Genomic DNA, 15,578 nt, shown 5'->3' on the forward strand with positions numbered 1-15,578 from the left:
CACATGGAACCATTTTTATAAGAATTAGGGCTGAACGGCAATTCTCGGCTGCTGGCAGAAAGAGCGTCTGCACAGGGAAAGACGAACCGCCTCCCCGGGTTGTGGATTCATCCTGAGAAGATCTGAATCTCCTCACATCCCCAAACAGCTGACCTCTGCAACTACTTCCAAGTGAGATCGTTTTTTGACCAGTTTTTATTTGTGCAAGTACTTTTTTGTGAATTAACAAATAAATACATGCAGGCTGGCTTCTACGAAGCGCACTCAGTCTCCTAGCAACATCCACGAGTACCACCACTCCCCCTCTAGACATCGGTCCACCCATGTCATCAAGAAACATGACGATAAAAATATGGAAAGACACGACAAGTTATCTGCAGGGAAAAACAACCTCCACATACCCAATTCGACTGACCTCGGTAAAACCAGATCTTCTGAAGGCTTCAAGGGTGACACACCAGAGAAGAAAGTGGAGCAGAAGAAGACAGAGACTGTCAGTCATAGTGGAGATAAGAAAAGAGGTGGACTTGTTATGAATGACCACGTTAACCTACATATCGTTAGGTGTGTTATCACTTATATCGTTGTGTTCAACAGAATCATCGCCATGCATGGTCACAGGGAAAGCGGCAGCCAGCATAACCAATGCTGAGGACGCCAGCCGACTGTTAGCGGAGCGTAGACGCCAGGCCCGGGCGCAGAAAGAACAAGAGGACAAAAAGCAAATGCAAGCAGATGAAGAAAGGTGAGCTCATAAAACCAAAGGTTCATTTAAGGCATTAAATGGTTGAATGTGTCAATGCTGCGGCTGCCAGGCTAAAAGAAGAACAGCTGAGGAGGCAACTTGCACAAGAGCAGCAGCAGCAGGAGCGCAAGGACGCGGCAAAAAATAATGCAGAATCTCATAAGATGAAGCAAGGAGGAGACATGGGACAGGAGGATGTGCAGGAGAAAGAGTTGATGGACACAGAGGTAAGACATCAGTGCGCATGAAGGCCTCATTTAACAAATGTGACCTTTTAAAACCCCCATGTCAAACTGTGTGTATCTGTAATTGTTCATTAATTTCCTCCAAAATAGCTGCAAAACACACAAACCTTCGAAATACATGCATGGCCGTAACCAACATTAGTGACATCGAGGTCTTGTCTTCCGTATTTTTTTAAGTGACGAGAAGATATGACTGACTGCAAATATACCATGTGTGGGACATTAAGTGCAAAATGCATATTGTGAGACATTTTTCATAAGGGAGATATTTTGTAATATTGTAGTAATATATTTCCAAAATGAAATAACAAACGCAATTAATAAAAACCACCAAAATACATCAGTAGAATTTGTTTTATTCAGCTACTTTAGTCATCCAGCAGCTATAAGATAATACAATAATATTGCTGAATAGACGATTTGTCTGATATGTTTTATTTATGACAGTTTGAATATGTTGACACACACACATAGGACAAAGGCTTCTGAATCTGCTCAGCTGTCTTTGCAGCATGATCCCCTCTTTTTCCTTTGTCTCACAGCTATGTGTTAAACCATGCCAGATTTCCAACGTAATAAATAAAGACGCAAATACCGCACGCAGAACCGTTTCAGCATTGATAAATCACGTTGCACCTGCAATGCAGTGATTAAAATTGCATCTCCTCCTCCCAGTAATGTGGACGTTCTGATAATCAGCATATATTCTGCATGTTTATGAAGACAAACGCTAAATGGATTGCACTCCTTATTCTGCTCACTGCAATCCTCTGTGCACTAGTTTAGTACATCAGCAAGTTTGCACTTGTTTTATTACACGCAAACCATTAAGATCAGCCCCAATTCTGGTTATTTTGAGTAGTCTTTGCAACTTCAGAATGACACAAAGTGCACTGAAAATGTATTCTACTTAAAGTGTGGAGGTAATGTTCTCTTAGCTACAAACAAAAAAGGAATACATGCTAAATTGCTACGTCCTATCTGCGATTTAAGAGACAAAAGGCCAAAGTTCAAGCACAAGAGAAAGCCGAGCGTCAGCGTCAAGACCGAGAGCATCAGGTGCAGCAGGAGGAGGAAGAAAGGCAGCTGAGAAAAAAGGTGACCTCAAACGTACATGTATATTTTTTCAAATGCATGTTTACAGTTTGACTTGTTTTTGCAGAGAATCGAGGAGATAATGAAGAGAACGAGGAAAGGTGACGCTGACGTGAAGGTACTGTAAGAGATGTCCTCGTACAGTCGCCCTGCTGCCTTCAAACACCCGCTGACGTCACTATGTCTTTCTGTTCTTTCCAACTTTAATTTATTCAACTTTATGTTGCTAATGTATTTATTAAATTCTATAATTGATGATACTTTGGTTTTTGCTTCCTATTTGCCGCAAACTATTTTTTCTTTTATGGTTGTTTTTTCCGCATTTAAGGACGAACAGGTGGAGACCGAGTCACCACCAGGTTAGTATTTTACGAAGTCACACTGCAGATACTTTGAAAAAAATGTTGCCTGCTGCTTGTGGTAATGTTGTTTATCTGCATAACGCCTTGCAGCTGCATGCATGGCATACAGCTTTATTGCTGTGGCCTGGCTCATTTTAAGAGGAGGAATATGCTTACCACTGCCAAGATTACACATAAACTACTTGATGAGCTTTGTGCTGACGTATGGGTTCTTGCTTGGCAAGAACCCATATTTTTTTTAAATATATAAATAAACAGTGCAATATTTTTAAACATTTTCCTCCACCAGTCATTTTAATTGCATATTGTAGGTGAGTGTATTAAAGTAGTGCTGATCCATTTTAGGATTATTTGGCCTTGGCTGAAGTCTGTGCTCAACTGCATTTTCTTTTTCATTTGCATTTCTTTAATTTGTCAAATGTTTGCTTTGGCCAAGAGTGAGTGGCTGAACTCCCTTTTCTACATCATGTGTCATTCTTATAATGTTAGCTCATGGACTACATACTGGAATATGCACCATGGGAGCTGGCAAGGTGATTATTGTATACTGACCACAAATATAAATGCAACACTTTGGTTTTTGCTCCCATTTTTCACGAGTTGAACTCAAAGATCTAAAACTTTTACTATCGACAAAAAAATACATTTTCCTCTCAAACAGTGTCCACAAATCTGTCTAAATTTGTGTTAGTTAGCACTTCTTCTTTGCCAGGATGATCCATCCTACATCACAGGTGTGACATATCAAGATGCTGATTACATGGCGTTGAGTATGCTGGCCATGCAGGAACTGGTATGTTTTCAGCTTTCAGGAATTGTGTACAGAACCTTGCAACATGGGGCCTTGAAATTGTCATGCTGCAACACGAGGTGATGGTCTCGGGTGAATGGCGCAACAATGGGCCTCAGGATCTTGTCAGGGTATCTCTGTGCATTCAAAATGCCATCAATAAAATGTACTTGAGTTTGTTGTCCATAACATATGCCTGCCCATACCGTAACCTCACCCCACAATGGGCCACCGGATTTATAATGTTGACATCAGCAAACCGCTCTCCCACATGAAACCACACACGTTGTTTGCCATCTGCCCTGAACAGTGACAACCAAGATTCATCCGTGAAGAAAACACCCCTGCAACGTGCCAGGCGCCATTAAATGTGAGCATTTGCCCACTCAAGTCGGCATCACCGAACAGCAGTCAGGTGGAGACCCGGATGAGGACGACGAGCATGCAGATGAGCTTTCCTAAGACGGTTTCTCACAGTTTGTGAAGAAATTATTTGGTTATGATCATGGAGGCCGGTGTGGTTACATGTGGTCTGCGTTTGTGAGGCTGGTTGGATGTACTGCCAAATTTTCTGAAACGCTTTTGGAGACGGCTTATGGTAGATAAATTAATAATTAATTCATGGGCAATATCTCTGGTGGACATTCCTGCAGTCAGCATGCCAACTGCACGCTCCTTCAAAACGGCAACATCTGTGGCATTGTGCTTTGTGATAAAACTGCACATTTTGGAGCAGCCTAAGGTACAACCTGTGCAATAATCATGCTGTTTAATCAGCATCGTGATATGCCACACCTGTGAGGTGGGATAGATTATCTTGGCAAAGAAGAATTGCTCCCTAACACAGATTTAGACAGATTTGTGAACGATGTTGGAGAGGAATGTGTTTTATGTATACAGTAAAAGTTTTAGATCTGTAGGTTCAACTCATGAAAATGTGAACAAAAACAAAAGCGTTGCGTTTATATTTTTGTTCAGTCTAATTCTTCTACAGTATGGTGTGTGAGACTTGAACAGTCCAGCTTTTTGGTTTGAACCGTTTTGTAGTTTCTGTTTTTAAAACATTCAAGGGGAACTGCACTTTTTGGGGTATTTTGCTTATAGTTCACAATCATGAAAGACAAGAACACACATTTCCTTCAAAACTCTCTATAACAACTTCAAAACCCTCATCAATGTTTTACTCATCCCATCCATCCATCTTCTTCCGCTTATACAAGGTTGGATCGCGGGGGCAGCAGCCTAAGCAGGGAAACCCAGACTTCCCTCTCCCCAGCCACCTCGTCTAGCTCATCCCGGGGGATCCCGAGGCGTTCCCAGGCCAGCCGGGAGACATTGTCTTCCCAATGTGCCCTGGGTCTTCCCCGTGGCCTCCTACCGGTTGGATGTGCCCTAAACACCTCCCTAAAGAGGCGTTCGGGTGGCATCCTGACCAGATGCCCGAACCACCTCATCTGGCTCCTCTCGATGTGGAGGAACAGCGGCTTTACTTTGAGTTCCTCCCGGATGGCAGAGCTTCTCACCCTATCTCTAAGGGAGAGCCCTGCCACACGGCGGAGGAAACTCATTTAGTCCACTTGTACCCCGGGATCTTATCCTTTCGGTCATGACCCAAAGCTCATGACTGTAGGTGAGGGTGGGAACGTAGATCGACCGGTAAATTGAGAGCTTTGCCTTCCGTCTCAGCTCCTTCTTCACCACAAAGGATCTGTACAACGTCCGCATTACGGAAGACCCTGCACCGATCCGCCTGCCGATCTCACAATCCACTCTTCCCTCACTCGTGAACAAGACTTCTTGGTACTTCTACTTGAACTCCTCCACTTGGGGCAGGGTCTCCTCCCCAACCCTGAGATGGCATTCCACCCCTTTTCCGGGCGAGAACCATGGACTCGGACTTGGAGGTGCTGATTCTCATTCCATTCGCTTCACACTCGGCTGCGAACCGTTCCAGGGAGAGCTATAGATCCCGGCCAGATGAAGCCATCAGGACCACATAAACTGCAAAAAGCAGAGACCTAATCCCGCGGCCACCAAACCGGAACCCCTCAAAGCCTTGACTGCGCCTAGAAATTCTGTCCATAAAAGTTATGAACAGAATCGGTGACAAAGGACAGCCTTGGCGGAGTCCAACCCTCACTGGAAATGTGTTCGACTTACTGCCGGCAATGTAGACCAAGCTCTGACACCGATCGTACAGGGAGCGGACCGCCACAATAAGACAGTCCGATACCCCATACTTTCTGAGCACTCCCCACAGGACTTCCCGAGGGACACGGTTGAATGCCTTCTCCAAGGTCACAAGGCACATGTAGACTGGTTGGGCAAACTCCCATGCACCCTCAAAAACCCTGCCGAGAGTAGAGAGTTGGTCCACAGTTCCACGACCAGGACGAAAACCACACTGTTCCTCCTGAATCCGAGGTTCGACTATCCGGTGTAGCCTCCTCTCCAGTACACCTGAATAAACCTTACCGGGAAGGCTGAGGAGTGTGATCCCACGATAGTTGGAACACACCCTCCGGTCCCCCTTCTTAAAGAGAGGAACCACCACCCGGCCACCGGGCGGTCGCCATCGTGTCCCACCTCCGGGCCTGGCTCCAGAGGGGGGCCCCGGTGACCCGCGTCCGGGCGAGGGAAATCTGGGTCCATGATTTGTCTTCTTCATAAAGGTCTTCGAGCTGCTCTTTGTCTGATCCCTCACCTAGGACCTGTTTGCCTTGGGAGACCCTAGCTCCTAGGATCATTGGGACATGCAAACTCCTCTACCACGATAAGGGGGCAGCTCAGAGAGGAGTGTTTTATTTACCCGCTGCAAATCTATATATAATGTAGTAACAGACACCTTCAAAACAATAATATGTTCAATATTAACCGTATTTTGGTCATTTTATGGACAGCCGGAACTAATTATTTGGCGCATTTATTTCCGTTTTCATAGCAGCGCACTTCCAGCACCAAATTTGTTCCTTGGTGATAGACAACAAAAACTACTATTTTTGGACAAATGAAGATTCACAACCTTATCTTTTTTAAACTAAATATATACGGAGGGTCAACTGCTGCTAATAGAAGCGAGCACGAAGAAGAAGCTGAAACGTTGGAGCAGACGGATGCCAAGAGAGTGCGACATGGTCATGCTCCAAATCTGGAACTTTTGTGCCAAGCTATGCCGAATTAATAGAGTGCCCTAATCAACTGGAAACGTCCGCTGCATGCTTGAGCAAACGGACAACTGTCCATCAAGTAAGTCAGTATACTATTGTTCATGATACAGCACATCACCGTACACTACAGTACATACACTATCCACCTAACTGTGTACAGAAAAAAACATGAAATGTGGGCTAATATTTTACAAATACCGTAATATGATTGTTCATGTTTTTCAGTCAGTACAGATTGGTGTCTTATCGCATTGTGTTGTGTATTACAAACTCAAACGTGTTTCGTGCTGACGTAGAAGCTAGCTTATTTCTTGCCGCTGTTAGCTTCTACGGCAGGGGTCACCAACGTAGTGCCCGCGGGCACCAGGTAGCCCATAAGGACCAGATGAGTAGCCCGCTGGCCTGTTCTAAAAATACCTCAAATAGCAGCACTTACCAGTGAGCTTCCTCTATTTTTTAAATTGTATTTATTTACTAGCACGCTGGTCTCGCTTTGCTCAACATTTTTAATTATAAGAGAGAGACAAAACTCAAATAGAATTAGAAAATCCAAGAAAATATTTTAAAGACTTGGTCTTCACTTGTTTAAATAAATTCATTTATTTTTCTTTCTTTGCTTTTTATAACTTTCAGAAAGACAATTTTAGAGAAAAAAATACAACCTTAAAAATGTTTTTAGGATTTTTAAACACATATACCTTTTTACCTTTTAAATTCCTTCCTCTTCTTTCCTGACAATTTAAATCAAAGTTCCAGTAAATGTATTTGTTTTATTGTAAAGAATAATAGATACATTTTAATTTAATTCTTCATTTTAGCTTCTGTTTTTTCGACGAAGAATATTTGTGAAATATTTCTTCAAATTTATGATTAAAATTCAGAACAATTATTCTGGCAAATCTAAAAAACCTGTAGAATCAAATTTAAATCTTGTTTCAAACGTGGATTTTAACCTATTTAAAACATGTCATAAAAATTCTAAAATTAATCTTAATCAAGAAAAATTACCAATGATGTTCCATAAATTCTTTTTTTTTATTTTTTCAAAAAGATTCGAATTAGCTAGTTTTTTTCTTCATTTTTTTTTCGGTTGAATTTTGAATTTTAAAGAGTCGAAATTGAAGATAAACTGTTTCAAAATTTAATTTTCTTTTTTTTCTTGTTTTCTCCTCTTTTAAACCATTCAATTAGGTGTTTTTTTTTATCATTTATTTTCTACAAAAAACCTTCCGTAAAAGGAAAAAAAATGTATGACGGAATGACAGACAGAAACACCTATTTTTTATTTATATATAGATTTATTTATTACAGGTAAATTGAGCAAATTGACTATTTCTGGCAATTTATTTAAGTGTGTATCAAACTGGTATCCCTTCGCATTCATCAGTACCCAAGAAGTAGTTCTTGGTTTCAAAAAGGTTGTTGACCCCTGTTCTACGGCTAGTACCTAAGCACCGAAGTTCTTCAGTGTTCGCTTATACAATAACAATGTCGCTACAGTTTGGGTATTATACAGGTTACTGAACGTAAATAAAGTATTGGTGACTGTTTTTAAATGGATTTTTAAAATGATTTAGAGGTACAATTGATTGCTCCCATTAACGGCATTACTACTATCAAGAACGAGACGATGTTTATATGTTAGATAGCGAAAAAACTTTTTCTTCTTGTCTCCCATAATGATTGTAAACGATAGGAAAAAAAAAGTGCAGTTCCACTTTAAAATCCTAATTGGGTATATTTGATTTTTGTGACTAGTGGGCAAGCATGTAGAGTCACTTAACTGCAGCGAGTACTAGACATATGTACGATAAGCACATACTTTTGTCTTATAGTGAAAATGGACTTGTACTGCCTCATATTTGCCGTTTCGAACGTGTACCCGTATGATAACCAAGCTATAGTGATGTTGTTATTGTAAGACCGAACACTGAGGAACTTGTTTTCTATCGTAGTAACAGATTGGCCTGCTTTGGTATTAACCGTAAAAGCTAACTACGGCAAGAGATAAGCTAGCTTTTACATCAGTACAAAACACGTTTGAGTTTGTAATGCACAACACATCGCGATAAGACACCAATTTGTACGAACTGAAAAACATGAACAATCCTATTACAGTATCTGTAAAGTATTAGCACATATTTCACTTTTTGTTTGTACCCAACTGAGCTAGCCAGAGTTCCTATGTACTGTAGTTGTAATGCTGCATGTATCATGGTCGATATACAATGTGACTCACTCGATGGACAGTTGTTTGTCTGGGCCAGCAGGCCGGGGCAGTTTTGTGTTGATTATGGGTAAGCATGTTGTTATGTTGAAATACCTTGTTTCCAAATTCCACATGTGCAGCTTTGAATGGCATTTACCTCACTCTATCGGCTTCCGTCTGCTCCAATGTTTCACCCTCTTCTTTGTGCTCGCTTCTATTAGCAGTAGTTTCTCCTCAGTATACCTAGCTTCAAAAGTATAAAGTTGTGAATCCTCATTTATCCAGAAATAGTTGTCTTTGTTTTCTGTTGCCAAGTCTGCCAGGATTAGAACACACGCGTGTTTGATTCCAGAAGTAGGAACACACAAGTTGCCAGAAGTCAGACGTGCGCTGCCATGGAAACAGAAATCAATGCGCGGAAGAAGTCTGTCCCGGAAATGATTAAAATGATGAAAATACGGTAAATATTGAACATAAAACATATTGTTATGAATGTGTCTGTTACTATATTATATATAGACTTGCAGCATGTATAGAAAACATTGATGGAGGGTTTTTGTCAGAGTTATTTGGTGTCGACGAACCCCAAGATGCAGAGACGGAGGCAGGCATAGAATATGAAAACATGATTTAATTAAAACTAAACAAGAACAAACAAAAAGCATGCACGTGGGCGGAATAACAAACTAAGGGAGCTAGCACTGGAAGCTAGAAAACAAAAAGGAACTTTAGCATGGAAGCTAGTGGATAGCAAACAGAAAAACTGGAAATAACTAATGCTAACAGAAACAGCATACCGCTACGACGACCAGGACAAAATGTAGCATGACAGGTAGTAGCTGTAACAAAACGACACGACAGGTAGCACGACAAGAGTGATATGTGGCAACGACAATACAATGATCCAGCAACTGACACAAGACAATGCAGGTACAAATAGAAGCAGGCTGATTGGCAACAGGTGTGGCCAGGTGCCAATCAGCCGCAACTGAGGAGGAACACAGCACTCAGGGAACAAGACAGGAAGCTGACAAAATAAGAGCACTAGACAGGAACTAAAGACAGGAGATACTAAACACAGAAGAAACAGACAAATGCAGAGGAAAAAACTAAAACATAGACAAACTGTCAGGGGAAAGCCTGACAGTTTAGAAGTTGTTTTAGAGGACTTTGAAGGTTACAACGGTGACTCCAATTAGCCACATCTTTCAATCATTGTTTATCCATCTTTGGAATCCTAAAAAAAAGTCATGTGGGTTCTTGTCTCTCATAATGATTTTGAACGATAAGCAAAGTAAAAAAGCAAAGTAAAAAAGTGCAGTTCCCCTTTAAGAAACTTTTTTAAGACTTTCGCTCCAGACTTTTTCTGTTTGTTTGACATTGTCATTACTGGCACAAGTGTGGAAAAGTGCATTGCATCTACGTACCGCTGTTGCCCATAGACCACAAATAAGAAACAGATATTTATGACAGTTTGGGCCCTGGCCCTAAGGTTAAGAAAAACTTTTTAGGCTGCTGTTTTGTTTAATCAAAGACACATATTATCTAGCTCGTGTGCTGTTGTGTGCTTAGTCTTTGTGTAGCTGTTAGCTCCGAGTAGCATATAGCCTACTGTATTTACCCTTTGTAAATGACTTCATTTGATACAAGAAAAGACCAATTTACACATAGAAACCCTTTGCAGGATCTGAGATTTTGGATGCAAGCTGATATAATCCAATACTTGTATTTATTTTGCTGATATCAGACCAATATCGGGATCGGGACTACTATTTATGAGAAATACACACACTGATGGCTGTAATACTGACCAAATCTTGGTTTATCATACCAAACGATTGGTTGTAAATTACTCTGTGGCATCAGGAATGTGTTTATGTATTTGAGTTTAGTGGCAGTGTCTTTTAGAATGTTGGCCAGCTGATGATACAGCATACTGCAGGCACCATCTCTTAACTCAAATCCAATGCCGTTGATGTACGCTAAACTGTCCAAATTAAGTGAAGCCCACTATGATGTTGGTTATTCTCCACAGAAAAGGGAAAAACTGGTCAAAGTGAAGCTCAGGAATACTTTAAAGAGGGTAAAGAGCAGGTCACAAGACAGGGCGGGACAAAAGGGAAGAAAGAAGCTTCAGCACAGATGGATCATCATGGGGACATCAGCACTCAACAAGTAATGCCAGCACACAGTGTTCCTGACAAGAGGCTGGACACCAGGGAAAGAGAGGACAAGGAGGGTGTGCAACACCAAAGAGGGGTACTGGTGAACAAGCAGCCCAAAATGGGCATAGTAAAAGCCATGGATCCTTTTAATAAAGCACCAACAGATGTCAATAGTCAGCAAAAGGAGATGAACGGAGTGGTCAGGGATGCAAAGACAGGCCACGTGACAGTGGAGGTAAGCAAACCACATGTGGGAAATCCTGAAGGATCGCCAAAGCTCAGATCACCGCCTGTCATACACCTACAGCCACTGGAGGTGAAGCACTTTTGTGATGAGTTGCAGCCAATGGATGTCAGGTAGGCCACACTGACTTTCACTACAAGATACCGAAACATCAAGAATAATCTAATTCTAACATTACATTACAGCCCCGCTTCCAAGGAGGAATTGATTTCCATCCCAGAATTCTCGCCGGTAAATGAAATCCAACACTGCGGGATAAGTAACAGCCGAGCCCTCCGGGACCTAATGGACCTGACAGGCAGCGTCACATGCTCCAAAGTCACCTCTGAAGGCAACATAGGTGACTGCAACAAGAACCTGATCGAGGGGGTCGTCAGCCCAGTGTCAGATTCTAAGCTCACCGCGACGTCAAATCAACTTAGCATCCGCTAGCGCAACCATAACAATAGATATCACATTTATAAACCGTATCACTAGGTATATGGGAAGAGAGCCATAGTCTGCACCTACTAACAAACCCTTGCAGCTTTACAGTAAAATAAAGCAGGGGTGGGTATTTAAAATACTTTATGGGAATATTCTGAACTCCGGTTTTCATGCCAGTGTGGTATTGAGCAGCGGTGGTACCTTAGTTTTTTTTTAGGAATCTTTCGCCAAAATATTGCCCCGGTTTTTGGTCTCGTTTATCGTACGGCCAAACATTGCACCTAACAAACTAGTCTGTTTGTTTAGAATTGAGTGCCCCAAAAAAGAATCCCACGCGTTAGGGACTTTTTGTTTTGTTGTGTTATTAATACATTGTATGAGTCCAACTGTGTTAATATTATTTATTTCAAATCTTGCTCTCAACTCTCCCACTCGGAAGTCATTCTCAGCATCGTCACCCTTCGGTGACATCATCTCTTGGTGACTCTGTGGGTCTTTGCTAACTAACACAGTCAAATCGCAATTCCAAATACGGCTGCAAATAACCCACAAAAGCCAGAATAATGGGGGCCAGAGAAAGTTGCGAGTGTCAGCATGTGATGTTACATGTTCATTTATCCATTACAATCGTCATTTGTATTTATTCTGCATTGTTTTCTGCATGTAAAATTAACTTTTCTGCGTAAAATGTGTTTGTGTTCATAGTTTTGGGTGTCTGGAACAGTTATATTGGATTTGCAATATTTTAGGAAAAATTGCTTTGGTTTTTATACAGTTCAGTCTTCTTTCAACCTTTTGGAATGGATTACAGTAGTACCTCAATTTATGATCTTAACTAGTTCTGTGACAGAGCTGTTAACTCATAACGCTTGCATCTCAAATCAATGTTGAAATGATTGAAATCAATTTAGTAGGTGTTTGGCAACCCAAAATAGGGCATTTTTAACATCTAACATGCCAGCTTAAAAGAAAAAACAAACTATTAGATAAGAAATGTTGCATTGAAACAATACAATAGAACAATGATTCTCAAACTGTGGTACATGTACCATTAGTGGTACGCCAAAGAATCACTTGATTAGAGTACAGTGTTTTATTTTCCTTTATTCACACACAGTGTTACTGTTCAAACTGTGTGTAACAATACAGTGACCAAAAATATAAAATATACTTGTTAAATAAAACCATTGCTTTGTATTAATGAATACTTTGGCATTGTGCACTACTGTAATTTAACGTTGGTCATTTTGGTGTTACTTGGAGAGCCAAGTTTTTTCTGAGGTAGTACTAGATGAAATAGTTTGAGAACCATTGCAATAGAATATACTGGTAACAACTCCAGTAATTGTTATACTAATAATAATGTTCAACATTTATCTAGGAGAGTGGACTTGTATGGCGACTCCTTTCAGCTGTGTCTCCGTCAAACACTCCATCAGCAGCTTTTCCATATTTTCATGAATACGTTACGTTGTTAATTCATGAAACTTCTGCTATTTATAGATTGTCTAATCATTCACGGTTTGCATTCGACACAGTCTGGTACACATTCTGTCACGGTTTTAATGATTCCTTTCTTTAATTCAACGACTCTACCCTTGCCCGGATGCAGACAGCTCTTATCTCAAAACATTCTACAGTTGGGGCACTCTTTAATTTGAGGTATCACTGTACTAACAAAAAACGAGGTACCACTGTTATACTGTCATAGTGGAAGATTGTGGAGGATTGTGTGTATGTAGCTCAACTTCCTGTGGCCGTCATAGCTTTCTTTATGCAGCTTACTCGGACTTAGCAGTGCCTCTGTTTGTTGCGCAAAGAAGTGCACTGCATTTTGTCTCGGTTGCATCAAAGCACAATTTAGCGACAATAATTTTTTAAATATATCGTTCATCCCTAAGTGAAAGTAAATGAATCAAAAGTGTTAGTCAGGCTTTTGAATATGGAACAAATGTACAGAAAGTTGAAGGACTTTAAAGAGTCTCAAGACTATACTGAGACGTCTAAATAGAATGTAAGATAACGAAGTTGATACTATTGCTTATTAAAATGGGACTGCAGCCTTTATTGAATCATTTATATGAACAAATTAGATCTTGCTTTTAATGTTTAGACAAAAGTATTGCAATGAAATATCGTTATTTTATAGACATAATCAGTTATTAACTTCATTCAATAGATATCTATGTGAAGAAATAAGACTTCAATGCTGCAGTGAAATCACTGCGCTCCTTAAAATGCTTGCTCAACTCATTAAAAAAAAAAAAAAAACGCTCTTAACTTTCAGTCTTAAACTGTACGTCCGGTATAGAAACAAACGCCTTATGTAGAAATTCTCAATATATGGTCAATTTGCAAATCATTGTTTCTCTTACTATATTTTGTTTCACCATGCAGGAAAAACATTGACCTTTAAGTGTGTGACCTGTAATACTTGAACCTCATTTGCCCAGCTGTTTTCTTGCACATGTTGTTGTGTAGACTAATGGCATTTATTTTAAAGACTAAATATTTGCTTTGCAGAAATGTTAAACTAAAAGAAAGAGGCATCTGATATTTCAAAATAATCTCGCTGTAAAGTGAATTTAAAGCTTCTGCTGTAGAGTTGTGCAAGGTTGGCATGGTCATAGCAATGGCAAACAATAAAATATAAATGGTCAACATTGTGTTTTCATTGTTTATACACTCAGGGGTGTCTTTTTTTCACTGAGGGCTACATGCATAAAAATTAGAGCATGGATCTCATTTTGATGCATTTTGCACATTAAAGTGGTTAAAACAATCCAATGTAGGCCATACTAATATCTCTCACCTTACTTGTTCACGCGCTATACCTCATCAGACTTCAGGCATGACTCCAACCGCTGCCATCTGCAGAAGTTCTCAGTCGACTTCGCAGTGGTGGGATATGTGTCTGAGGGGAGCGAGTTAGTAAATTGATTAAGAGAGCTGACTCTGTCCTAGGCTGCCCACTAGACAGCATTTAGGAGGTGGCCGACAAAAGAAAGCTGACATCCACAATGTCCAATCCCTCTCACCCTCCGGCACTGTGGAGGCCCTGAGTAACTCCTTCAGCATTAGACTGTCTGTTACAGTGCAAGAAGGAGCGCTATCGCAGGTCCTTTCTTCCCACAGCCATAAGACTTTACAATGCACTTATGTGATTACTGTGATGTTTTTTTTCGTGGTGTGCAATAACAATGTTTGTGTTTTTTTGTTGTATTTTATCTTCTATCCATAGATTTTAGTTGTTCCAATGTATTGTTTGAGTTCCTCAATTCAAAAAGTTCTCAACGTGCTTTAATCTCTTGTGCCTGCTGGGTATGTCTTGTCATCCCTCTTTTACTTAAATCATTTTAACCTTAAAAAGTCATGCAACTTTCTTTGATATGTTTATATGTGCTGTTTGAGCCAAATGGCCTTTAGTTCCTTGAGTCCTTGAATGTAGTAGTAACATTGACATCATTACTGCCTATCTCTGGAATCAGTCATGTACTATTCATGCTCTTTCACTATGACACTTTGACCAAAAAATGACAAAAACAGACTTCCATAATTTGTTTTCTATTTGGTTGCATGCATTATAACACTGAATGCCTGAGTCATACCATTTCCCATGCAATCACAGCTGTAAACATGCTCTCAAATACAAACAGGTATAACCGGTCATATCACACTTTCACTCTCTGATCTTTTTTAATCCCTCACATTTTTTATCTCCAAACCCATTTGTATCCTATCTAGTACAAATTACCTAACCTAGCCAGGTAATGTTTAGGAATGTATGAGTCTAAATCATTGAATAAATAAATATACTACCAGAAAGTGCATGTTCCACACAGAAGACTGAATGAAAAATACTTCTCCATCCATCCATTTTCTACCGCTTGTTCCGTTTGGGGTCATAGAGGGTGCAGGAGCCCATCTCAGCTGCATTCAGGCGGAGAGCGGTGTACACCCTGGACAAGTCGCCACTTCATTGCAGAGCCAACACAGATAGACCATATTCACTCTCACATTCACACACTACGGCCAATTTAGTGTTGCCAATCAACCTATCCCCAGGTGCATGTCGTTGAAGGTGGGAGGAAGCCGGAGTACCCGGAGGGAACCCACGCAGTCACGGGAAG

General features: G+C 40.6%; 1 protein-coding gene across 4 annotated transcripts in view; it reads left to right on the forward strand.

The window, feature by feature from the left end:
* The window catches only part of LOC133551580 (MAP7 domain-containing protein 2-like), a 42,904-nt gene extending 27,341 nt beyond the window's left edge, over positions 1 to 15,563 (forward strand). For 2 of the 4 annotated variants that reach the window (XM_061898427.1, XM_061898424.1), the window contains 9 exons: positions 59 to 171; positions 244 to 521; positions 598 to 745; positions 816 to 972; positions 1,984 to 2,088; positions 2,153 to 2,203; positions 2,414 to 2,444; positions 10,649 to 11,135; positions 11,208 to 14,306. In XM_061898427.1, coding sequence (XP_061754411.1) covers positions 59 to 171; positions 244 to 521; positions 598 to 745; positions 816 to 972; positions 1,984 to 2,088; positions 2,153 to 2,203; positions 2,414 to 2,444; positions 10,649 to 11,135; positions 11,208 to 11,454 — 1,617 coding nt within the window. In that variant the 3' untranslated portion in view covers positions 11,455 to 14,306. Of the gene's footprint in view, positions 1 to 58; positions 172 to 243; positions 522 to 597; positions 746 to 815; positions 973 to 1,983; positions 2,089 to 2,152; positions 2,204 to 2,413; positions 2,445 to 10,648; positions 11,136 to 11,207 lie in introns of all 4 variants that reach the window. The other 2 variants (XM_061898425.1, XM_061898426.1) reach the window with 2 other exon arrangements.
* Positions 15,564 to 15,578: the final 15 nt, after the last annotated feature.

This window comes from Nerophis ophidion, linkage group LG04 (assembly GCF_033978795.1).
Source record: "Nerophis ophidion isolate RoL-2023_Sa linkage group LG04, RoL_Noph_v1.0, whole genome shotgun sequence".
NCBI classification, from domain to species: domain Eukaryota; kingdom Metazoa; phylum Chordata; class Actinopteri; order Syngnathiformes; family Syngnathidae; genus Nerophis; species Nerophis ophidion.